The 26478-nt window shown below is 42.3% G+C and overlaps 1 protein-coding gene and 2 pseudogenes across 1 annotated transcript; 1 reads left to right on the top strand and 2 right to left on the bottom strand.

Moving 5' to 3' along the window:
* Positions 1 to 599: 599 nt before the first annotated feature.
* Positions 600 to 25915, top strand: DHX8 (DEAH-box helicase 8). Its single transcript, XM_016139646.2, has 23 exons — positions 600 to 821; positions 2135 to 2220; positions 2520 to 2592; positions 3024 to 3109; positions 4054 to 4163; positions 4549 to 4908; positions 5322 to 5466; positions 5560 to 5763; positions 6436 to 6523; positions 7927 to 8024; positions 8968 to 9115; positions 10097 to 10278; positions 11466 to 11660; positions 11969 to 12154; positions 12279 to 12489; positions 12846 to 13027; positions 15387 to 15527; positions 18066 to 18221; positions 20607 to 20744; positions 21196 to 21324; positions 21504 to 21700; positions 22155 to 22334; positions 23077 to 25915. Exons 1-23 carry the CDS (start codon positions 674 to 676, stop codon positions 23294 to 23296), a joined length of 3663 nt encoding a protein of 1220 aa, XP_015995132.2. The 5' UTR covers positions 600 to 673; the 3' UTR covers positions 23297 to 25915.
* Positions 13437 to 13555, bottom strand: LOC118604173 (annotated as a pseudogene).
* On the bottom strand, positions 16996 to 17110 carry LOC118604269 (annotated as a pseudogene).
* Positions 25916 to 26478: the final 563 nt, after the last annotated feature.

The following is a 26478-nucleotide window of genomic DNA, read 5'->3' on the forward strand; positions in this document are numbered from 1 at the left end:
CATAGCTATCTCGTTTAATCATCACCTAGTTAGAACATTATCCTAGTTTACAGACGAAAAACACTAAGGCCCCAGAGATTAATTTGCCCAAGATCACTCAGCTACATAGTGGAAGTGTCAGTTTCCTCATCCATAAAATGAATTAAAAACAGAACTAGAATCCCTTGCCTGCTGGTTTGTTACAGAGACGTTGAAGACAGTCGCGAGACGAGTCCCGAAAAGGCAAAACCCTGGGAATATAGGACTCTTTTAAAGCTAGTTTTGCCTTTTCTCAACTTGTACTCAGATTCCCTTGTCAAGGCTTCTAAAGCGCAGGCGCGGGCCAGTCGCGCCTGCCCCCGGCGCCTGTTGCACAGGCCACGGTCGCCCTCTGCCGACGCGGGGCGGGAGCGCGCTGAGAGTCAACGTTTCCAGGCCTGGGGCTGGCCAAGAACCTCGCTGGCCTGTAGAGGACGCCAGTCGGCGCGCAGAGTAATCCACCTGGCTGTCCCTTCTTTAAACACTTCCTGTTCGATCTCTATGGTTTTTCCGTTTACGTCCTGAGAAGTTCCCAGAGTTTTCAATTTCCCGTAAACAAAAGGGATGGGCGCCGACCCGGAAGTGAAAAGCGGAGCCAGGCCGGAGTAGCGCCGAAGGCCTGTAGCGAGGAGGCGGGTGGGGGGAAGCCGTAGCCATGGCGGTGGCTGTGGCTATGGCGGGAGCCGTAAACGGGACGGAGCTAGGCCCCGCGGAAGAACTCGCCAAACTCGAGTATCTGTCTTTAGTGTCAAAGGTTTGCACTGAGCTGGACAATCACCTGGGGATCAACGACAAGGATCTGGGTGAGCTTGGGGAAGTTCTTGCGGCCTCTGAGTTTGGGGTCGAGGGAAGCGGAAGGAGAAATGGGTTTGAGGAGCTGAGTGACCGTGTCGAGTCTCTCTGTCACAGAGACTTGAGTCTAGGGAACTTGCAGCCGCGGCCTCCGCACGAGAATCTTCCCGGCAGAGCTGTTAGAAACCATTTCCCAAAGCTGTCATTGAAACCCAGAGCGGCCATCACTGTTTGCTTCCCCTCCTTCCTACCCCCTTAGCCCCAGGTAATTAAACAGCGTTAGCAACAACAGCGGTCACATGATGATGATGATGATGATGATAGTGACGATGATAATGGCAGGCGTTATTCTTGCACTGGCTGCTTGTCAAGTAACTTTAATCAGCATGCCATGTGGGATATTTTGGGGCGGCCTCCCTTGGGCCCAGACAGTACCTACTTATGAGAGTTGTTGTGTGGGTCATGGGATAACCCACTTAGCATAGTGCTTGTCATGTAGTAGCTGGTCATAAAGTCTTAACCACTGGCGTTGTTAGTAACTTGTTATGCAAAAGCTGAGTCCGTGTAGCCTGATGGCATTTGGCTTTCACTTATTGTCATCAAAAAGGTGAAAGCAAATTCATGGAAATGGTATAGTAGCATTAGTTTATGAGTTAGTTATTCAGATCATCCATGTTATTTGTTAGGATTAAAATCCAAATGAAATCATTCAAATTTTCTTGTGGGACTCACAGTTTGAGGTGTTTTATATCGGCCTGTCATAAAATGCGCTTCTCAAAGTCTGTAAATAAAAGAGCTCTACTATTAGAAATTTCAAGAACCAGAAAGTTTTGCAGAGAAAAATTGGAGGAGGGGGCAATTGAGTCTTTCGTCAACTTGGAGATTGTACCATCCAGCAGCTGTCTGACCCTCATATAAGGGATTATGTTTGCCTTTCCAGAAACTAGAAAGCATCCTATGTGTGTGTCATTTGTGTGTGTGTATGTGTGTGCATGGGTTTATGCTTTTGGACTTCATTACCTCTAGAGTTTATATGGCAGTCTGCACAGCTAGTGGTTTCATGAGAAGCAAGTACGATGATATGAGACAAGGGGGTCTTCCCTTAAATATACTCAAAGACCTGGTGGGCAGTTTTGTAGTAATATCTTTTTTTCATTTGTAAAAATTAACTAGAACATACATGGATAATCTTGGTAGTCTAAATTCTCTTTATCCTTACTGGATGGTGGACTTTGGTTTTTATGACTGTTGGGTAGTCTAAATAGTTTTGTTTTTAGCGTACATGAAATTGATTTTTTGCTTTAATCCCTCTTCTCATTTGCAGCTGAATTTGTGATCAGTCTTGCTGAGAAAAATACCACCTTTGATACTTTTAAGGCTTCTCTGGTCAAAAATGGTGCAGAATTCACGGTATGTGTGTCTGGAGACCCCTTTTTTATTGTCACTATTGAATTTAAATTTTGATAGAATTTAATGTAGGGTTTTAAATAGAGAAAGGAGATAATTTGTACAGACCACTCAAATACACCGTTAATTGTAATGTTTTGATACCACTAAACAGTGGTATTGTAACTGGATTTTCTGTGATACCTTTCTAGGAAAATGGGGCGGATGGGCATAACCACCCTTCTCTAGGGGTCATTCCTTTTCTTAGTGTTTTTAAGCACTGATCCAGGAGCCGACAATTTTTGTTCTATTTCTTTTCAAAGGATTCGCTTGTAAGTAACTTGCTACGTCTCATACAAACCATGAGACCTCCAGCAAAGCCTTCTACTAGCAAAGGTAAGCAGAGCTTCTGGCTGAGCTTAGCCTCCAGAATGGTTAGATTGTGAGCAGTCTGTAAATTGTTTGTTTCCCTTGTAGCAGCTGATGAAGTAAATGTTCTAGTAAAAAAATTCAAATGACTTAAAAAGAAAATTAACATTATAAGAATTATAAGATATAATGAACCTAATGAATACTGATGCACTCCCCCCATGCCCAGATAGTTCGTTGAGGGTTTTATAATCAGTTTTTTTTTTCAGAAAATTAAATTACATTTATATTAAACATATATGAGTAATGTAGAAAACTGCAGTGTTATGTTTTTAGTTTGATGCAAATCTAATGTTGAAATTAAGAATATTAATGTCTTTTTAATTGTTAACTGTTAAGAATATTAAACTAACCTTTTTTTTTTTTTTTAATTCCTTCATGCTCTTTAATGAAACAAGATCCAGTTGTTAAACCAAAAACTGAAAAAGAAAAACTGAAGGAACTCTTCCCAGTCCTTTGCCAACCAGACAACCCTTCTGTTCGGGTACTGATACCATCATGAGAATGCCTTCTATAATTGCATGTTCCCCTGACCTCTGCCTCCTTTCTCTGTCTCATTCATTATTAATTTTAAGTTTACCTTTATTGTAACATTTTTCAAAGTGAAAGTGTCTGATCACCTTCTGAGCATGTACTATGTATAAAATAGTGTTAAAAGGTTTAGAGAATGAGATGTGAGGGAAATGAGACTGGGAATTGTAGAAAGCGGTGGCTAGAGACAGGTATGAAGTAACTTAAGGTTCTGGAACAGATGCCTGATTTATGAAATTAGATTTTTTTTGTTCCATTAATGTGTTAGAATATCTAATTTTTGAAATGTTTTGATTTTTAAATTTTATCTTAGCAAGTATTTATTGAATACCTATTATGTGCCAAGCACTGTTCTAAGTACCAGGGGTACAGCAGTGAACAAAACAGACCAGTTTCTGTCCTCTTGGGTGTTACATCCCAGTATTGGGATGGGGTAGGAAATAAACATGTAAACTCCTCTAGTGGGAAGGAGACAGGCACTAGACAAATAAGTAAGTGTATAATATAGCTGATAATTATAAGAACTATGGAAAAAAATAAAGCAAGTAAAAGGGGAGAAGGGAGTGCAGAGGGGTAGTTGCTTTTTAAAAATTTTAGCATCCGTTTTCTATAATCATTAGTTGTTGATTTCACAGAAGGAATGATATCTAATTTTCTTCCATAGCTTTGCATTAAGGATAAAGGGGATTTGCCTAATGCAAAAATGACTTCCAAGAGCCTTTGCTTATTCCTCTGCCTCTATCTCAAATTGTGTTAGAAATCCATACTCTCTTTTCCTTCCTTCACCTAAGTGATCAATGGTGTAGGGGCTGTCAGATTTGTAGTACCAGAACTACAGATTCTTGAGTGATTTCTTTTCCTTCCTCCTCCCAACTTTGCCGGCTTCTGCCCTTGTAGACCATGCTGGACGAGGATGATGTGAAAGTTGCTGTGGATGTCCTAAAAGAACTGGAGGCCTTGATGCCCAGTGCAGCAGGCCAGGAGAAACAAAGAGACGCTGAGCACCGGTTTGTCCTTGCTGTTCTACCCTTTGGAAGTTAGGATACTATGATGGTTGAATTTTGTGGACCAGCCAAGCAAAATTTTGGGCAGGTTTATAGAATCTGGACTGGCCATGTCACATATTGTTACGTCTATTTTTACTGCTCCCTGTCAAGAGTCTGCAACGGATGCTAAGATGTTCAGAGGATAGAAGCCTGGGCTCAAAGAGGCTGAACATGTTTATGGCCTCATCCTTTATTGGCTTGTTGCAATGTCATAGTTATTGAAACTAATTGAGTTTAATGCTTAGAAGGCACCTACCATGTACATGGCACTGTACTGGGTGCTTGGGGATGCAAAGATGGAATTGGGCTGGTTTCTTTTTCAAACAAGTGTTTATTAATTTGTTAGGGACAAGTCAAAGAAGAAGAAGCGGAGCCGGAGCCGGGATCGAGAGCGAGACCGTGACCGTGACCGTGACCGTGATAGGGAGCGAGACCGCGATAGAGACCACAAACGGAGACACCGGTCCCGCTCCAGGACCCGGGAGAGGAATAAAGGGAAGTCTAGATATCGGTCTAGGAGTAGAAGTCAGAGTCCCCCAAAAGACCGGAAGGACCGAGACAAGTATGGAGAGAGGAATCTGGATAGATGGCGGGATAAGCATGTGGACCGCCCTCCCCCGGAAGAGCCCGCCATTGGGGACATTTACAATGGCAAAGTTACCAGCATCATGCAGTTTGGTTGCTTTGTGCAGCTGGAGGGACTAAGGTAATGGCAGGTGCTTTTCTTTCACACCAGTGATGGGCAGGGTTTCTTTTATCGCTGAGATTTTCACATTCTAAAACATTATTATGTTTAATGGCACTTTAATTAAATCAGCCATATCAGGTTGTTAGAAATTAACTGTTTGTTTGAAATGTGATAGAGCCATTTATTCCTTTCTCTGCCTTTAAGAGCTCTACCCTTTTGCTGGTTGAGACAGATGAGAACCCTTATATCTACTCCCCCTCTCCCATGTCTTTTCTTTGGGAGGGCGGTAGTACTGCATTATTTGACAACCTTCTTGGTACTTTCTTCTTGAGTTTAAGACTGTTTTTGTTTGTTTAGTTCCAACAAGGGTAGAAATCTGTTGGGGAAAAGATATTTTAGGCATGCTCCAGAGGTACCCATCTCTTTCACAGGAAGCGGTGGGAAGGCCTGGTGCACATCTCTGAGCTCCGGAGGGAAGGCCGTGTGGCCAATGTGGCTGATGTGGTGAGCAAAGGCCAGAGGGTCAAGGTCAAAGTGCTGTCCTTCACTGGGACCAAGACCAGTCTGAGCATGAAGGTAGGTGAGATATCCAGCCTATTTCCACATCTGATAGCCAAGGAAACATAAGAGGATAGCAAATGAGCTAGCTTCATTGTGTTTATGCCTTAGGATGTAGATCAAGAGACCGGAGAAGATCTAAACCCAAATCGACGAAGAAATCTTGTTGGGGAGACCAACGAGGAGACCTCAATGAGGAATCCGGACAGACCCACTCACCTGTCCCTCGTCAGCGCCCCTGAAGTAGAAGATGACTCACTGGAGCGCAAGCGCCTTACCCGCATCTCTGACCCAGAGAAGTGGGAGATCAAACAGGTTAGAGCCATTTGCTTTTATGGGCACATAGTAGTCATTCAGTGTGTAGCATAGTGGTTAAGAGGGTGGGCCCTAGAGCATGGCAGCCTGGGGTGACTTCTGGCTCTTTACTAGTTGTGTGATCCTGGGCCATGTTACTCTACTTGTTTGTGCCTCAGTGCGCTCCTCTGTAAACCAGGGCTGGTGGTGGCCTTGTGGGGATTAAACGAATTCACAGATGTGAAGCTCTTGGATTAGTGGCTGCATGTGGTAATGTTATGTAAATATTTGTTCTTGTTTCCATAATTCATCAATAAACATCAGAGCCATAGTGTGCTGGGCACCATGTAGATGCTAGGTCTACAAAGACAGTGTATCATGGTTCCTGCCCTTAAGGAAACTCCCAATTCTAGTGGAGAAGACAGATCAAAACAGATAGTTGTGAAGGTATACATATTACATAATATTGCAAGTGCAGAGTCCTGGGGAAGAGAGCCTTGAGCCATGCTTTTGGGCATCATGTTGTCTTGCCTCCCAGGGATGGGATATATGATGTTTGAGACCCTGCAGTTCTGGGCCGGACGAGGAGAAAACCTTGGTTTCCTACATGAAACCTTTGTTTTAACTCTCTTACGTGAAAGGAAAGTTTTGATTCTAGCAAGTTAAAAGTGCTGCCTTTTGTCCTTTGGCTAGATGATTGCTGCCAACGTCCTTTCCAAAGAAGAGTTTCCAGACTTTGATGAAGAGACTGGCATTCTCCCTAAAGTGGATGATGAAGAAGGTAACTAGCCACTGGGATCAAGCAGGATAAGGGATCGGGAGGACATTTGGCAAGCTGAGCCATTGGACTGGGCTGTTTATTTGTAGTTTCATCTAGTGGTTATGAATCATCCGTTCTTGGGTCTCACCACACAAGAACAAGGGTCCCTCCATGATAGCAGCAAAAAAATTCATTATTTTGGCAAACATTTATACATTGTTACACTTGTTGCTTATAATAAGCTGTTAGAATAGAAAAAATTATAATTGTATTTTGTGGAGTAAATTTAATCTTACATTCTTAATAATTGTTTTGAAACCCTGGATCTCCCTAGATTACCTCCAAGTTGCCCCAGAAACAACTTATAACTCAGCCCATTAATGATTTTTAAAAATTTTGAAATAAATACTATAATGGAACACATATAATTTATATAGCAGTAATAAATGAATATACTAAATAAATAGCTGTGCACCTGCCACTCAGCTTAAGTAGAGCTTTACCAGCAGCTTTGAAGACCCTACATCCCCTCTGTGATTAGATCTTTCTCCCTGTTCTGGGTAACCACCATTCTAAATTTTGTGCTAATCATTTCCTCACTTTTCTTTAGTGTTTTACCATCTATATATCTTTCTCTAAGCATTATGCCATTTAGTTTGTTTTGAACTTAATTTTTTTGATTCATCATTCTTTTGATATTTATTTTTGTAGATTTATTTCGTTTGTTTTCACTGCTGCAGAGTGTTGCCATATATAAATTTACCATAATTTATCCATTTTACTTTTGATGGACATATGGACTGTGTCCGTTTTTTTTGTTTACCTTTATGAATAATACTATTATAAAACTCCTGTATTTGTCTCTTAATGCACATATACAAGACTTCTTTTTCCTAAATATGTAGGAGAAGAATTACTGGGTAGTAGGAAATGTGCATGTTCAGCTTTACCAGGCAGTCCAAATTGTTTTCTAAAGTTTTTGTGCCAATTTACATTTCTACTGTAAGTGTGAGTTCCTGTTGTTCCACATTCTTGCCAACATTTGGTATTATCCCATTGTCTAACATAATTTCTTTTTTCTCCAATTTGTGGATTAAGTGTTGCTCTATAATGAAGTTTGATGGCAAATGTCTTAGTACCATCTAGAATATCAGAAGAGCATTCTTCCACAGGCTTAATTTTTTTTTGAAAGTAGCTCTGATCAGTTCTTGGGCTGGAGCAGAAATGCACCAGAAATGGCTGGAGAGCAGGGGGAACAGTCTCCTGGGTTATGGTTTCACTTGCATCGCTGTCCTTTTGACCTCAGGAGCCAACTTTGATAAAGACTGCCGGTGCCCATGGGAATGAATTATTTTGGTGAAATGATTGGTCATTTCTTTTTTTTGTTTGTTTTTGGCTGATTTTTCTTTTTGGGGGACTTTTAGATGAGGACCTTGAGATCGAACTGGTTGAGGAAGAGCCTCCATTCCTGAGAGGGCACACCAAGCAAAGCATGGACATGAGCCCCATTAAAATTGTTAAGGTAAGAAAATGCTGGGACTCTAACCTGGACGTGTCAAGTGAGTTCATAATGTAATAGTTTAGTTTTTCAGAGCAGATTATTAGATCTGTGTAAGCAGAACTTGGGCTGCAGGAGGTAGTATTGACTTTTTTTTTTTTTAAAGGGACATTGACTTGGCTTCATTCCTTTTGCATTTTAATTTTTCTAGTGTCATTTACTGAGTTTTGGGAGGAAGCAGAGATAAATACATGTGCTTGATCTACTATCCCTGCTTTTGCCCAGGCCTTAGGGCTTGAATCAGTCCTTTGAAGATTCAAAGAGAATTTTGAAGGGTTCAATTGCTGCTGGCCCCTAACAGAAAACTACAGTGTTGCTTGTTGTGGGGGGCGGAGCTGTGAGGAGAAGAATTCATTTAACAGTTATGATAAAATTTCAAGTTTTATAAAGGGCTATCTTAAGGTCTCTCAGCCCAGCCACCCATTCAGAGCTTGTAATCCACTCATGTGGTCTTCTCACATCTGCTTGACATTGTTGGTGACAGGGGATTTGCCAGCCCTGAAGGAGACACATTCCTTCTTCAATTAGATCTGATCAGTAGTTCTTCTTTAGGCGGAGCTAAAATCTGTCTTACCCAAGTGTCCATAGTGGTCTTCATTTTAGTTCTTGGAACCATACAAAGGAAATTTTATCCTTTTTTTATGTGTCCTATTTCTCTTGGGGTTCTCATCTTCAAGTCAACATTCTAAATTCTTTTCAGTGATTTATCACTGTCTTCATTTATTTCCTCTGAATTTGCTATAGTTTATCCATTTTTTTCATGTAGTCTGGTATGTCGATAAGAACTTTCTTCTAAGTGGGTCTCATCCTTTAGATTCAAGTGGCTTAACATCTATATTTTATTTCTTGGACATTTAATGCATGCTAAGATCCCATTCTGATGTTGCTTTTTCATCTGTTACATTAGAATCCAGATGGCTCCCTCTCCCAAGCAGCAATGATGCAGAGTGCCTTAGCTAAAGAGAGACGGGAACTCAAGCAGGCCCAACGGGAAGCCGAGATGGATTCTATACCCATGGGACTCAACAAACACTGGGTTGATCCTCTACCTGATGGTAGGACCCTGGGATGGGGGATTTGGGGGTTTTCAAAAAAATTGAGTGTTTAAGTACACAAGAGGGGGCACTACCAGCACATATTTCCCTTCAGCTAAACCATGCTTTTCATTTTATTTTTAAGACAAGTGTTTAAAACCAAAAATGTTTTAGTAACCCTGATCAGATTATTAGATGGCTGAGTTTTTCTTCTGAATAACTTAAAAATTTTTATTCTAAAAATAATACAGCTTTGAAACTTCCCTTTTCATATAATTCTTTGTACAGTAAATATTAACTAACTGCTGGATGCAGTCATAACAAATATTTATTAATTTATGTTAGTCAGCTGAAGATATAGTTGTGAATTGGACATGATCCCTGCCTTTATGAGGCTTACAGTTTAGTGGGGAAGACTGATATTAATCAAATAATTACCAGGTAACTAATTAAACCATGAAGAAGTATTGTAGTTGGATATGGTGGCTCACTTCCCTGGGAAGATTGAGAACCAAAGGCTAAATAGGACTTAGCCTGTCAAAGGGGATGGGGCAGGTGTTGGGGAGTTTATTCTAGGGTGAGGAATAGCCTGTGCTGGGGTCGTAAGGTAGGAAAGAAGACCTTGTGGCTATAATACAGACAATGATGGGTGGAGTGGTGGGAGATGAGGGGTGGTAGGTCAGGACTTTGTAGATGGTATAAACATTAAGGTTCAATTCTAAAGTTCACTGAGAAATGTTGCAAAGTTCTAAGAAGGAACTTGCATGATCAGAGTTGCATTTCCAAAGGAATTTGAGGGTGCCCCGCAGTGGATTGGATGGGGCAGGAGTAGCCACATGAGATGAATTAGGAGGCTTTTGTAATAGTGCAGAGGGGAGAGGATGGTGGCTTTAACACAAAACAGAAAGAAGGGATGTACTGGAGGATATGATTCATCGAATATGAGGGAGGGAGCAGAGGGGTAGCTTGAGGACAGTCCTAAGTCTCTTGTTTCCTTTACAGCGGAAGGCAGACAAATTGCTGCCAATATGAGGGGTATTGGGATGATGCCCAATGACATTCCTGAGTGGAAGAAGCATGCCTTTGGGGGCAACAAAGCTTCTTATGGAAAGAAGACCCAGATGTCAATCATTGAGCAGAGAGAGAGCCTGCCCATCTATAAACTGAAGGAGCAGCTGGTCCAGGTGAGAAGCCCCTTTATAAAGTATTGGGAGTTGGAGGAGTAGGGGTGTTTTCTAAGAGAAGGATGACAGGTTTTAATTGAAATTAGCTGGATAGGTACATGCACATTTGAAGTAGCTTTTTCAAAAGGAATAGGAAAAAACATTTGAAGTGTTTTTTTAAAAAATATTTACTAGTCTACACAGTTTCGTATTTCCTATAAGGAAATAAATCTTTTTGAATGGGAGGATCCCGGAGCAGTTTCAGGTGGGTGGAATATTGTGTTGTACAAATCAACAGCTCTGGTAAATAAGAAAAATGGGGATGCTCGGCCATTGATCTCATATAGGCAAGGCTTTGCCTCAAGTACTTATTTCCATTTTCTGGAGATCTGATTTTTAAGACCATCAGATTTCCTGAGGCAACCAATTTCCTGGTTTTCAGTGAATCCTTTCAGTAATATCCTGTATGTACACAAGCAAGTACAAATATGTATGTGTACACACACACAGACATATGTTTTGTATATATGGTGTGTTTCTCAGCACCATGTGATATACACTGTTCTGCATCTTGCTTTTTTCCCCTTAATTGTGTAGCTCAGAGGTGGTGTCTTTTTTTTTTTTTAGTGCTTCATTATGTAGATATTCTCTGGTTTATTTAACTAGTCCAGTGTTAGTAGACATATAGGCTGATGGCAATCCTTTGGTCTTATAAACAGTGTAGTAGTAAGATGACTGTTAGTGTAAGGCACTGGAGATTGGGAGCAACAGTAGGAACACTTTATGTATCTTTTTATGACAGTCGAATTCTTTATGTACATGTAATACTTTAAAAAATTATATATATACATCAGGACTACCTAGGTGATAGTTTATGCTTTTGGCATCTTTTTTATGTTTTTATGAATTTAAGAAAACCAATAAATTAAAAATAAATTTGAGTCAGTTAAAAAAAAGAATACCCATAAAATTTAAAGTTTCTAATTTAAGTTATGGATGCAGTTAAAATAAGAGCATCGCCCATATTAAAAATCATTAGTATTTTTTTCTTCATGATTAAAAAGAATTTAAACTCTAGTTATAATCTTACCACATGTATGTTATTTTGTTCCTTGTTTTCCTTTAGTGTTAGAACATAAACAGTTATTTTACTCCAGAGTAATGTGTAGCAAATTTCAATGACAGTATCTGTATTCTGTTGTTTTCAGGCTGTCCATGACAATCAGATCCTGATTGTTATCGGGGAGACAGGATCTGGGAAAACAACGCAGATCACCCAGTACCTGGCGGAGGCAGGCTACACTTCCAGGGGCAAGATTGGATGTACCCAGCCCAGAAGAGTGGCAGCCATGTCAGTGGCCAAAAGGGTGTCAGAGGAGTTTGGCTGTTGCTTAGGTCAAGAGGTGAGTAGTGAAGCTGTTCTGGAAATGCCTGAAGAAAGGTAAAGGCCCAGAGCTCTATTAAGTGGGAATAATGCTACCTTTTTTCAGGTTTCTCCTGAGGGACAGAGGGTTTCATTGTCATCATCGATCTGTTCAGGATCAAGTCCAAGGTTGATTTTACAATGAGGAAATCACTGTACATCTTGGTCAAATTCTTATCAAGATTCTTATCTATTAAAAGTAACAGTCTGACTAGGCTGAAATCTTGCCTGGTGGTTCCACTACAGAGAGGTTTGTGTCCAAGATTTTCAGCTTCTGTTTTGCTTTAGGTGGGCTACACCATTCGATTTGAGGACTGCACCAGCCCTGAAACAGTTATCAAGTACATGACAGACGGGATGTTGCTCCGAGAGTGCCTGATTGACCCCGACCTCACTCAGTATGCGATCATCATGTTGGATGAGGCACACGAGAGGACAATTCACACTGACGTGCTCTTTGGATTGTTGAAAAAGGTTAACTGGGTTTCTTTGGCATCCTTTCTAGCTGTTGGGAATGGAATTCTGGGAATTGGATTTGAGTACCACTCTCTCCTTTTGGGTAGTCCTTTTTAGTAAGCCATATCGCATTTCCCTATAGACAGTTCAGAAACGGCAGGACATGAAGCTGATTGTCACCTCAGCCACCTTGGATGCAGTGAAGTTTTCTCAGTACTTCTATGAAGCTCCCATCTTCACCATTCCTGGTCGAACATATCCGGTGGAAATACTGTACACAAAGGAACCTGAGACAGATTATCTGGATGCCAGCTTGATCACTGTCATGCAGATCCATTTAACAGAACCACCAGGTAGGGGGAAAGAGCATTTTTCCTCTTAGACCATAAGTCCTAATGTGGGTATCTATTTCACTTATCTTTTTAAAAAATGAATTTTAAATAAGTCTCAGGCTTCAACGTTTGAAATGGTGGTGGCGAAGATATAAATAATAGTGTGCAATGTTTAAATGCGCCTATTTAAACACAGACACAAATTATAAGTAAATAAATAAAAATAAACAATAAACATGGACAGATGAAAACCTTTTGATTTATTAGAAGTCAGAATTTGAGTGTATTTCCTGTCATTTGGAGTTCTGTTAATGTCACTGTTGCCTTTGGATAAAACATACAGAGAAAGTAAATTAGTGCTCCTGTTCTCTTCTTAGGTGACATCCTGGTCTTTCTGACTGGTCAGGAAGAGATCGATACTGCTTGTGAGATCCTGTATGAAAGAATGAAATCCCTGGGACCTGATGTTCCAGAGCTGATCATCCTGCCTGTGTACTCTGCTCTGCCCAGTGAGATGCAGACCCGAATCTTTGACCCAGCTCCACCTGGCAGCAGAAAGGTAACCCTGGGCAGAAACTAAACTCCCTTGTCCTCTGAAACCATGTGGTGTGTGCAGCTGGCCCTAAAGGGGATTGCTTAGATGTATGCAAGTCTCATTTGTTATATTTTAGAGACTAGTCCAGCCAGTTTGTTAAGGAATGAAGGTTTTGTATGTGATTCCTGCTCCTCTTCCTTTTCTTTCCTTCATTTGACAAATATTTTTTGACCATCCGTCAGGCTTTGGGGTAGACCAGGGCCAAAGTCTGAGGCTAGGCCTTTCCTTTTTCTTTCTTTCTTTCTTTTTTTTTTTTTTTTTTTTAGGCAAGGCAACCATTGGTTGACCTCACAGATTGCAAGGACCTTATCAGCTTACGATCCCTTATTTATTTATTTATTTATTTATTTATTTTAATTTTTAAGATTTTTTACGCCTATTGCAGCTGGTCTTTCTAGGTGGTCTCCCATCCAAGTACTAACCAGGCCTGACCTTGCTTAGTTTCTGAGATCAGATGGGATCAGGCTTGTTCAGGGTGGCACGGCTGTAGACGACAGGCCTTTCTTTAACTGTGGGGCATGTACCAGTAGACAGACCTTTAGCATATGGTGCGAAAGTGCTACTAATACTCTGGATACCCAAGGGGGAGCACCCAACCAGTGTTCTTAGAGAAAGTAAGGATCTAAGCTAGTCCCAAAGAACACAGAGTGTTCGTCTAAGGGAGAAGAGCAGGAGGACACCCATTTGCGTAGACACAATAGCCTGTGGTGGCCTAGGGGCAAGTCAGTGTGGCCATTTTAGGGAGCTGCATTGTTCCAGTAGCTGGAACTGACTGTCTGAGACAGTAGGAAAGGAGATGGATGGATTTTTTTAAATAACAGATTTATTGGCATATAATTTACATACCATACAATTCATTCCTTTAAGTGGTTTTTAGTCTATTCACAGATTTTGCAACCATGAATTATCATTATTAATAGTTAATTAATCATTAACCATTAATTACTACAATTAATTTTAGAATAATTTCACCATCCCAAAAGAAATCTTGGGCCCTTTAGCAATAACCCCCCATTCACCCTTGGGAACCAGTAACTACTTTCTATGGATTTGCTTATTCTGGATATTTCGTGTAAATGGGATCATATAATATATGGTCCTTGGTAACTAGCTTTTTTCACTTAGGATGTTTTCAAATTTCATCCATGTTGTAGCGTATATAAGTACTTCATTTTTTTAATTGCTGAATAATATTCTATTGTAGATGATTATCCTACCTCTAAAATGTGGATGTACCACATTTTGTTTATCTGTTCATCAGTTGATGGACATTAGGATTGTTTCCACATTTTAGCTGTTGTGAATAATGCTGCCTTGAACATTTGCTTTCAAGTTGTTATGTAGATATATGTTTTCATTTCCCTAGGAATGGAAGACAGGTAGATTTGAATAACATTAAAGAGTTAGAATGGACAGGACATAGTGGGTGCCTGGTAGTGTAAGCGAGAAGGGCAGGGGAGAAGTCAGGAATGACTCGCAGGTTTCTGGCTTGGGCAGCTGGGTGGAAGGTGGTGCTGAGGAAGGAAACACGGAGGAGGGGCAGGTCGCGGGGAAGGAAGGTGATTCCTTCTCTGTCATGTTCCTAGTGATTGGGCTTCTTCCTGAGAGGGCTTCTGCAGCTCTGTGGCAGGCAGAAGCCTCTCAGGGCCGGTCAGGTGCTGGCATGATATGAGATGTTCTGGTGCCTCCTTGCAATTATTTTCCCAAGCAATTGTATTTTATTAGCTGAACCTGTGGGTAGAAGAACAGTGGCAGTGCCAAGCTGAGACCAATAATCTCCTAGATCACTTATACTCCTGCATACACACAAACCGTGAAATTCTTCTGCTGCCTCGTGGTTCATTTTATGATTTAAAAAAACAACAACAAAAACAACTCCCCCTTGTTCTGTATACACAAACAGCCTATTTCGTAGTCCAGATGTCCCTGTGGAGGAAGAAAAATCTCATTTTGCACTGGCACATGTGATGCCAGGAAGTCTCTGCTTTCCCAGGGTGCCAGAAAATTAAAATTGTAGTAATAACATTGGCTCTAGAAAATGGATATGTAGCCATTTGCACCAAATGAAATTGGATTTGATTGGCTTTTGCTTTTTCCTCTTCTACCTCTCCTCTCAGGTACCACCCCTTCCCAAACTCACCCTTAAGACGAAAGCGCCTCTCCTTCTATGCGTTTGAGGCCAAACTGAGATTAAGTGCTTTCTGTCTAGAGAGGGAGATAATGGCACACTTCTTTGGGAAGATATCTGAGTTCAGAAGTCCTTTTTCATACCTCGGGGCTGAACCTGAGCCACTCAACCCAGCTCTGTCCCTGTTACCCGCAGGTTGTGATTGCCACCAACATTGCAGAGACATCGCTGACCATCGACGGCATCTATTACGTGGTGGACCCTGGATTTGTGAAGCAGAAAGTTTACAATTCCAAGACAGGAATCGACCAGCTGGTGGTGACTCCTATTTCTCAGGTAATGGCGGCTTCTATCAGCAGCTTTTCTGAAAATCCTAGTTAGGGCCTTTCTTCATAAAAGTGTTTTATGGTTTTATATTTTGAACTTTATTGTTTTCAAAGATGAACTTTTAAGAAACTGGGAGAGATAAGATTTTGTGTTTTTAATCTTTAGAATAGTGTTTCAACATTAAAAACCCCATAAAATTTGAACTTAAAAAAAAAGGTTTGAATCCTAGCACCATAGATTATCTAATATAGATGGTAAGAACATATTTTTTAAGTACTGTACTTAGCCACAGATATCTGAGATAGTAATAATTCACGAGATGATAATGTGTTTTCTTTGGTATTTATGGAATAATTTTCTGCCTAAATTATATTTAAAAATAAATGAGGGCAGTTGGACACACGATATATTCCAGTATATCTGAAAATTAGAAATGATTAAATATATATCTAAAGATGATGGCAAAAATGTTCACTAAAGCACTGTCTATATTAGAGGAAACCTGGAAAAGTTTTAAATGAGCTCCAAAAGGGAAGCAGTTTAATAAAATATGGTATATGTATGCCACAGAATGTTATGTGGCGTTAACATGGTGGTGTGTTTCTATATTTAATGATATAAGCACATGCTTTTTTTATTTGAAAAAAGTGAGCTACAAAATAGCAGGAATAATATCCAATTTTCGTTTAAAAATAGATGGTGTGCACTTGTGCACAGTGTATGTGAACCCGCCTGAGACTTGAAAGCATGTAGTTGAAATGTTAGTTGAGGTTGTTTCTCAGTGGTGCTGCTGGTTACTGTGCTGTTGAGCGAAGTGCATTTTTTTCTTTATACTTTTAATATTGTCTTAATATTTTATAAGAAGTGTGTATTAGTTTCATAATCTATAAAAACCATCAGGCTATTTTCGTTTCAAAACTTAATAATAGCTGATGCTTGCAGGGTACTCACCAAGTGCTGCCAGGCGCTGTCCTAGGTACTTTCTCTTACCTGAACTCATCACATTCTTGCATCGATCCTTTGTGGTAGATATTATTATTATCCTCATTTCACAGATGAGACCGAGGCAGAGGGGTTAAATGACTTGCCTAAGGTCACACATCTGGTGGAGCCAGCATTTGGATCTGGGCAGCCTGGCTCCGGTGTGTGTACTCTGTACTGTTTCTCAAGGTGGTGCATATAGCTCACAGTGATTGAGAAATTAGACTTGCCTTTTCTGATTTAGAGAGAGGTATCTGTAGAATGCTGTGGAGTCCCACAGTGTATGATCGTTGCCTGCCTTTGTGTAGTTAACGATTTTTCATATTACGCTCCTTTGGTTTGAAGCTAGAAAAGGAATTTTAAATCCTGATACTATTTGTAACACAGATGGTTTTATCAAAAAATGGTCCTCTTCAGATTGCTCTTGACTTTTTCCTAGCAGCCTATGGTTAAACTAGATGCATTTTATTATTATTATTATTTTTATTATTATTTATGCCTACAGCACCTGGTTTTCCTAGGTGGTCTGCCATCCAAATACTAACCAGGCCCAACCTTGTTTAGCTTCCGAGATCAGACATCGGGCTGTTCAGGGTGGCATGGCTGTAGACCATGGACTGTGGCTCCACTGGGGCGTGAACTCAGGACCTTCTGCATGTAAAGCAGATGTGCTAACCATCATCACACTATGGAACCACGTCTTTTTTTTTTTCCTTAATTTCAGAAATTAGTGCCCCTTACCCCTAAGTACAGGAGTAGTATTACATTATTTTTGGGAAATAGAAAAAAATTTAAATCACTCATAATCCTAGTACCACTACTGTCATCATTTCGATATTTTTCTTGCCCATCTTTTTCATGTTTGTTTCTTTTTTGGCTGCAATTCTAGTAGTATAGTAAGTATATTTTATATACTTTTCGTTTAAGTACTTAATTTTCCTGGTTATTAAGGTTATAAGTGTTCAGTATTGGTATTTATTAAAGAAAATAGAACCCATCAGCAAGTTTACTGTCAGAATTAGCCATAGTTAACATTTTAGGGTATTTTTCCCTAGGTTTTTTTTTCCTTCTGGTAGTTTATATTATACATGCATATATATATATATTTTTTTTTACAAAATCAATATTACACTGTAACTTGCTTCTTCACCTGTGTGAGTGAACATTTCCTTTTGGCATTGAGCATCTCAAACCTGATTTTTAAAGTGGCTGCAGTCATCATCGGTGTATTAACATTACATTTATTTTGTTAACTTACATTTTTGGTCATAACTGAGGATGGTATTTTGTCTTCTGTGTTGTCCCACACTATTTCGAAGGTTTGTTTCTGTGATATTTACAAGATTTCTTCCATTCACCTTACCTGTATTTGCCTCACTTGAACAAGCTTTCCTTAAATGTTGAGCACTGGAGAGGAGATGATAATAACATTGGTAGTCTTGGAAGTGGTCCTAAAGGAAGTAAAATAAACCCTATTTCAGATTTTGCCAATTGCCCCTCTTTTAACAGCTTTCCTGGATAGGGCTGTTTAACAGATATGTTACTTTTATATGCCCACCCCTCTAGGCTCAGGCAAAGCAACGAGCTGGCAGAGCTGGGAGAACAGGCCCAGGGAAGTGTTACAGGCTGTACACGGAACGTGCCTACCGAGATGAAATGCTGACCACCAATGTGCCGGAAATCCAGAGAACCAACTTAGCAAGCACAGTGCTGTCGCTCAAGGTAGAAATTGTTTTGTTTGAATGGATTGGTGGAACAGTCCAATCCTACGGCCTTAGTAAATGAATCTCAGTTTTATGAACCTTGTTAAATACTTTAGTAACCTCATGGAACCAGTCCCTTTGAGTGAAATGCAAATGGCTTTGTTAACAGCCTTTCCACTGTGGGTCCAGGGCTAAGTTGGCATGTTTGCTGTGAATACATGTTTTTTTCTTACCATAATAACCAGCAGAATGTTTGATTATAAAAGGTTTTAGTTAGGAGCATTTTCTAACATCCAAAAAGGATGTTAGAAAAATTTAATCAGTGCCAAACTGTGGACAAACATACTTCCTTTATCTCTTTAGTTTTTATATCCAGTTCTGTTCCTTTAGAATAGATGCAAAACTGCCAGTCCAAAAACTTTGCAAGGAAGCCGTCAGTAGAGGTTTCAGACTGGCCCTCTGGGGGCTTGTTTTTCCTTCTGCATCATTGCACTTCCTCTCTCAGTCCCACGAGGACCTTCATTCTCCTTCGGCAGGGAGAGCCACATGAGTAATTTTCCAGATGATGGCACAACCCCCGCCCCCCCTTCATCCCCCACACTGATGCTACCCTGGAGCCCTGGCACTTCACTGGTGCAGAGTGCTCTGTTGTAATTTATTATTCATACCCCGCAAGGGAGGCTAAAACAGAGCTTCAGAAAAAACCTGCTCCAGTCTCTGGAGTGAGAATAGATGCATCTGTGGCTCAAACTTCTACTCCAGTTATGTCCCTGGTAAATTACCTGCTTGGCCCTTTGCTCTATTTTCTCACCTCAAAAGGGGATGTTGAATAGTATCTGTTGTGAAGATAAATGAGATAATGCAGGTAAAGGCACTTGGCACAGTGCTTACTGATTGCTAACATAATTCCTTGTAGTTATTATTCATACAGTAAACATTTATTGAACACCTGCTGTGTTTATAGTCATGATCACTTTATAGGAAAGACACAGAAAGCTTAGGTTCTACCACACCACCCTTTGTACACACTTGGATAGTGCATCATTCATTTGTTTCTTTTATCATCAAATTAGCTAACAAATGTATTGACTGCCTATTGTGTGCCAGGCATGCAGACTGCACTGCATTTGGTTTTGTGTCCATCTGTCTCACCATTGTGTACTCTGAGAGCAGGGGCCTTATCTTAATTATCTTCATATCCCTACAACTGAACACAGTACTAGGCACTTCCTAGATGCACAGTAGAAATTATGTATGCAAGAAATAGGACAAGCTGGTATATTGTCTATGTATGGTAAAACACATAACATATTACTGTTGTTATCTTGTAAAAATTTTCTTACTGGGTGGGATTAGATACATTCACAGTGTTACACAGCCATCAACACTATCTATTTCTGGAACTTTTCATCATCCCAAACAGAAACTCTGTATTCATTAAACTAAACTATCTTTGTTCCCTCCCTTCAGCCCCTGGTAATCATTATTTTCTCTGTCTCTGTGAATATACATATTCTAGGTACCTTGTATAAGTAGAGTCAAACAATATTTGTCCTTTACCATCTGGCTTATCTTACTTAGCATAATATTTTCAAGGTTCATCATGCAGCATATGTTAGAATTTCATTCCTTTTTAAGTGTGAATAATATTCCATTGTTTTGTTTATCCATGTTTTGTTTATCCATTCATTTTGATGGACATTTGGGTGGTTTCTACCTTTTGACTACTGTGAATAACGTTGCTGTGAACATTAGTGTACAAGTGTGTCTATTTGAGACCCTGCTTTCAGTTCTTTGGGGTATATACCTAGAAATGGAATTGCTGGATAATATGGTGATTCTATGTTCAACTTATTCAAGAATCAGCAAATTTTTTTCCACAGTAGCTGTATCATTTTATATTCCCACCAGCAATATATAAGGGTTCCTATTTCTCCAGATCCTTGCCAGCATTTGTTATTTCCTGTTTGTTTATTATTATTATATTTTATAGCCATCCTTGTGGGTATGAAGTGGTGTCTCATTGTGGCTTTGATTCGTATTTCCCTAATTACTAATTAGTGCTGAACATCTTTCCATGTGCTTCTTGGTCATTTTTATATCTTCTTTGGAGAATTATCTATTCAAGTCCTTTGCCCATTTTTTAATTGTCATCTTTTTATTGTTGAGTTATATGTGCTATCATTTTGAGGCAGTGTTTTTCAAAGTTCCCTGAGAAAGTATATGCTCTCTACTAGTCTGAATTTTCTGTGGTCCAGCTATGGAGATTTCTGCTAGTCTTCATGGTGGCTTCCTAATTGCAATTGAAGAAACAGGAAAGATAGTGACAAGTAGTTGTCCTCCATGTTAATTTAACATCGGCGAGGCTGACCCTCCTATTATACTTTTTTCCTTTTTGCTCTAGGCCATGGGCATCAATGACCTGCTGTCCTTTGATTTCATGGATGCCCCACCAATGGAAACCTTGATCACAGCCATGGAGCAGCTGTACACGCTGGGGGCCCTGGATGATGAGGGCCTGCTTACTCGCCTGGGCCGCAGGGTAGGGGACAGACTAAACTTCTGGTGCTTTGGGGACGATTCCCTGGCTTGTCTTCCATACTCTGCGTTTTGTGCAAAATGAAGCTCTGAGGCCCTGGATAAGCTTTGTGTAGACGTCTAGATGCCTGTTTTTAACTTGGATTTTCCACTGTCTTAAAACTGCTTTTTCTTTATAGTAAAAAGAATTTTATCCAGTCAGTTTTACGTCAGGATATATTATTGCATCTAGCCTTAATTTCAAAAGATGTCTACAGAATTCCCACCTACCCCAACAGTAGTTGTTCTTGGTCACATACATTTTATTGGGGTTTATTTGGGAAATAAAAAAAACAGCAATGTTCTTCTGATGGAGATAGGAATCCCACATCATCATGTTTGGGTAAACCTCCTTTGGTCTGTTACCACTCCGAGTCCAAAAGGGAAGCAATTGCAGTTTCTTCTTTTTCCTCTAGATGGCGGAATTCCCCTTGGAGCCAATGCTGTGCAAAATGCTGATCATGTCTGTGCATCTGGGCTGCAGTGAGGAAATGCTGACCATTGTGTCCATGCTCTCTGTGCAGAATGTCTTCTACAGGCCCAAGGTAAGGAGTTCAGACCTATGCTCAGAGAGGAGTGTGCCAAAGTTGGGTGAACTCGGCCCTTGCCACAGCAGTGCTTAACGTAGACACTTGACAGGGCCACACAGGGCTTTGTGGAATTGCTGGGTGTTCAGATAGTAGCCGTGGGGTGGGAAATGATCCTTTGTCCCACTGCTTGACAGGATAAACAAGCCCTCGCTGATCAGAAGAAGGCTAAATTCCACCAGACTGAAGGGGACCACCTCACCTTGCTGGCCGTGTACAACTCCTGGAAGAACAATAAATTCTCCAACCCCTGGTGCTATGAGAACTTTATCCAGGCTCGTTCTCTGCGCCGGGCCCAGGACATTCGCAAGCAGATGTTAGGCATAATGGACAGGTAACATCTGGTGACTTTTCTCCATGTTTGAGTTGAACCTCCTTGAATATCATGTCTGTTCATCTCTGTATGTATCTATGAAGCAATAGACTCACATAACCTTTTTCCTCCAGCTTTTCCATCTTTGTTATACTCCTCCTCAGGCAAGGGTACAGCTGAGAATCACTTTAGAAAGTTTCTGAGAGGAAGATGATTTATTGTTGAAAAATGCTCTTTGTTTACAAGCATCTGGAACATTATTAATCGAGTTGAATTCAGTCTCTGGCTCTCACTGTGTCCATCTTGCCCACTGTGCAGAGCTGCCTCTGTGCTCACTTAGGGCTGGGAGGAGAGTCCCAGTGCCTTTTCTGGGGACCCAAATGGGGATGTTGGGCGCCATCATTCTGGAAGACAGAACCTCTGAAAGCAGAGTTGCCTCACATCTTTGTCCTCTCTTCATTTATTTTCCTGATAGACACAAGCTGGATGTGGTCTCCTGTGGTAAGTCCACTGTCCGAGTGCAGAAGGCCATCTGCAGTGGATTCTTTCGAAACGCTGCCAAGAAAGACCCGCAGGAGGGTTACCGGACACTGATTGACCAGCAGGTGGTTTACATCCATCCTTCCAGTGCTCTGTTCAACAGACAGCCGGAATGGTAGGTGGGCAGGCCCTGGGGTTGGGGGCTGTTCTGGGTAGAAAGAACCTATAAATCTACTGGCCCTTTGTATTTGTGTTTTTACCCTCCACACATACACCCTTCCACCCTCGTACTTCCTATTTTAACATCGTTTATATTTCTAGGGTAGCAGAAGCCTGAATTAGGCACAATATCAGCCCCTTTTGAGAGAAATAAAACCATAGGGATGAGAGCTAGGAAGGATCTTAAGAATTATCATCTAATGAGGTGGTTAAAAAATTTTTCATGTAACATTTTCAAAAAATTCTAATCTTACCCACCCTAATATAAAACTGATTTAAAACCACCATGCCACCATGGTAGAAGGGTTAGCGATGTAGCGCCTTGCCTGCTTGGCCTTCCCTGTTCCCTTGTGGCAACCCCTGAGGCTCCTCTTCAGAGCCCTAGAGTTCTGTGGTGACAGCCTAAAAAAAAATCACCCTCCCATTTCACAGAGCAGGAAACAAGTCCAGAGAAGTCACATGATTGTTTCTGTGTCACTTGACTAGTTAGAGCTAGAGCCAGGTCTAGAGCACATTATCTGTACAGCTTTCTTGTGGTTAGAGGGATGCAGGCTCCTCAGCATCTGAGGATGGTTGTCATAAAGACAGCAGCAGGTAAGAGGGTAACATGTAAGTTCAGCCATGGCTCGCCAGGGACCAGGGTGACTATGGAGTAGGGCCTCTGTCAGAGGCTTGAGCCTGTTTCTGTCCCTCTTCAGGGTGGTATACCATGAGCTGGTGCTGACCACGAAGGAGTATATGCGTGAGGTCACCACCATCGACCCCCGGTGGCTTGTGGAATTTGCTCCGGCCTTCTTCAAGGTCTCTGACCCAACCAAGCTCAGCAAACAGAAGAAGCAGCAGCGTCTTGAGCCCTTGTATAACCGTTATGAGGAGCCCAACGCCTGGAGAATATCCCGGGCCTTCCGGCGGCGCTAAAAGGCAAGACTTGCCTGTTTGCCTGTCCTGCACCAGTGGCCCCAGGCTTGACTTCACTCTTACTGATGAAAAGCTGGTCCTGAGGATACAGCTGTCCAGTGACTGAGTGTTTTAACTGGACATTTTCTAAACTTGACTTGCATTTCTTCCCTGGTGGTAAAATAGAAACAGGGATTTATGCCTGATTTGACCAGAGCCTCCAGCCCCCACAAGGGGCCAGCGTGGGCTCACAGACAGCTGAGGGCACACTGCATCATCATCAAGAAAGGGGCAACACGTACAGCCCTGGGATGAGAAGAGGCAGTTGGAAGCATCAGACAGACGTGCGCAGTGGGGGCCTGATGCCCTCCCTGGCTGGTACTCTGGAGGAGGAAGCCACGACGCTCCCTGAAAGTGTTGGCTCCCCCTTCCGGCTCCTTTCCATTCCCTGTACTTTCGCTTAATCTCCTGGAAATATTTATTTTCTTAAGGAAACAAAAGTAGTTTTCTGTCAAAGTTTCTTTTAACTGAAAGGTAAGGATATTGGCCGGGGCTCAGGGGATATTGGCTTGGGCTCAGGGTAGGGAGATCTGGTATCTGTGGCTTCAGTGCACATGGTGGAGGCTTCCCTGAGGAGTGACGCACAGCCCAGACCTCCAGGCTTATCTCCCAGCACCGGCCTAGCCCCGTCTGCTGTGGATAACCCTGGGATTAACCACATCCATTGCACAGGCTCTCAGGGCTGGGGGCCTGAGTGGTTGCAGATGCCACATATTGAATGCAGAAGGCTCTCCCTGGCTCCCTCTCCCGCCCACCACACTCACCATGTGCAGCATGTCCGATTTCCTTTTGAAACATGCAAGTAAGGACATGGATTTTATTTTATTTTGCTTTGCTTTTTTGTCCCCTGAGGTCCTTGATGGGCTGTAACAAAGGGTTTTTATGGTCAAAGCCTCTTCCCCTCCCCCTCCCAAAACAGAAAACCAATGTAACACCTCTCAGAGCCCGTTAGTGCTGCCCAGCATCTGTGCTCCGGCCGCCCCTCAGCCTGAGTAGTTTTCTCCTAGCATTCTGTTGGGGAATGGCCACCTCCTAGTGCTCCTCTCAGTTTCTGAGGATACTCCCAAAGGGAGAATATCAGACAGATCTTGCCAGGCCAGGTTGTGGACCTTCTGGAAAGCTGTTCTGGAGCTGGAGCTTGTAGAGAAGCCTCTGGGGGATTGGGCACATTGTATGTTTTAGCCTGAACTGCCTCCCACATCCCCCTTCTAGTAAATTCTGAAACAATGCAAATATTAGAACTACCATAGAATTGTATGCCAGACACTAGAAGAGACTACACAACATTCTAGCATATGAAGGAATAGAGGATGTTAACTGGGTGGCAGACGCACCAGTCAAGACACAATTCAGGGGACCCAGAGGAGAGAAATATAGGCCCGGGAGTCTGCTGACCGAGGGCCCTGCCCCTTTTGAGCTGAGTGTGCACGTTCAGTTCTGTTGGAGTATGCTCCTCAGGAAGCCCAGGCCTGTAATTAAGGGCAGGAGCCGTTTGCGTGCCAACCTCTAAGGCCTTATGGGGAGAGACAGAGAAGGGGCCGACAGGAAACTGAAAAGGCAGCAGGAACTAAGCACCCAGCTCCCCAGTCTTAATTTCAGCCGAGGTCTCACTGTTCAGCAATCACGCCTGGGTTTTGTAGCCCCCCTGTCCCAGCTGAGTGACCAGCACTGGCAGCCGGTCATAATCTGAGGACAGAGTTCTGAGATTTAAGCTGAGGTTGAGAAGGGGATGTTTAACAGGCCAAGGTGAGAGACAGCAGGGTGGGTCCTCTTTCTGGGTTAGGAGCCTATAAAGCACGCTAGCCTGATGGGTGTTCCTTGAACATCCCCCCCAGGAGCTGGGGTCACTTCTCTGCTATCATAACATGGCTGGGGGTCTGACCTTCAGACTGCCCATCAGGAAATGCATACCAGCTGCCTTGCCAGCCGGCTCAGAAGGGGTCTTCCAGCCAGATTCAGAAGGAGGATTCGCCTGCTGCTCCTTCACAATGGGGCCCTTGTTTCTTTTCCCTGAACCAATATTACCCGAGATTGAGTGACAGCCCAGGAGAGGATGTGGGTCTCACACAGGGAGCTGGAATCTTCTCGGCCATTAAAGTCTACTGTGCACCGCACCCCTGCGGGAGCCTCGCTCAGGAGTTTCCTGCCCTTGCACATGTGCTGAGTCTGTGCTAGTTTGTGTATGTTGGGTGACTGTCTCCGTGGGGCATGTGTAAACTCTGCTGTGGGGTCAGGCTCTTTGGTCCTGGGTTCACCATCCAATCTGGAGCATGATTTGGTTTTGGCTCGCTCTCCAGTCCAGAGAGCTTCCTCCAGTGTTTGCTGTATGCTCTGAGCAGTGCCCTCCCGTTTTAAATCTTTGAATGAAGAACCGTGAGTGGCTGCTTGTTAACGAACATTTCAGAGGGCGGAGGCCCCGTGTCTCAGCCTGTGGAGACCTTTTCCACGATGCTGCTGCTCATCTGAATCCCTGTCTCGTGTGCGTACTCAGGACCTGTTTGCACTCAACTTTTATACCTTCTTCCCACTGTGCTAGCCTGCCTTTTATGTGGGATTAAATCATATATTTTTAAAACCTTGTATTTTAAAATGTTCTTTTCCTTGCTCTAAATCTTAAGTCAGTACCTTGATGTTCTCTGTTTCTAGGGGGAAAATGTTGCTTTTTATTTGTGGGTAGTGGTTGACAGGGCATCCCTTCCTGAGGACCTCAGGGTCTTAGCATTAGCAGTGGGCAGGGGCTGGGGACGGGAGTGGGGCAGGCATTAAGGAGGGTTGGGCAGCCCAGCCTCGGCATGGCCGCGGCTCTGACTAAACTGGAGAGTGCCTGGCTCCCGGGAAGCTGTTTGCACAGCGGCTGCCTTTCTGTCCTCTTCCCTCCGCTGCTACCTGTCATAACTGCTCGGCCATGCCCACTCCAGGTGTCACCACTCTTGCAGCCTTGCCTTTCCCACCCACCCCAGAAAAACTCGGCTCCAGGGTTCTAGTCTCCCCCAGATTCAGGCAAGGAGAACCTACACCGTTCCCCACTGCCCTTTCCCCCAAAGACCTAGTGTCCTTTTCCTAAACTGGCCAGGACCCAGGGCTTGTTCCAGCCTACCCCTGTACCCTCTCGCCTGGGTGCCTTTCTTTTCCCATTCTCCAGA

Source organism: Rousettus aegyptiacus, unplaced genomic scaffold, assembly GCF_014176215.1.
Source record: "Rousettus aegyptiacus isolate mRouAeg1 unplaced genomic scaffold, mRouAeg1.p scaffold_m13_p_6, whole genome shotgun sequence".
In the NCBI taxonomy this organism is placed as follows: domain Eukaryota; kingdom Metazoa; phylum Chordata; class Mammalia; order Chiroptera; family Pteropodidae; genus Rousettus; species Rousettus aegyptiacus.

Excerpts from the sequence above, each read along its gene's own strand:
- DHX8 (XM_016139646.2), top strand. The coding sequence starts at position 674 with ATGGCGGTGGCTGTGGCTATGGCGGGAGCCGTAAACGGGACGGAGCTA. Across the intron at positions 822-2,134 it reads GATCAACGACAAGGATCTGG|CTGAATTTGTGATCAGTCTT; the intron begins GTGAGCTTGGGG and ends TCTCATTTGCAG. Across the intron at positions 3,110-4,053 it reads CAGACAACCCTTCTGTTCGG|ACCATGCTGGACGAGGATGA; the intron begins GTACTGATACCA and ends CTGCCCTTGTAG.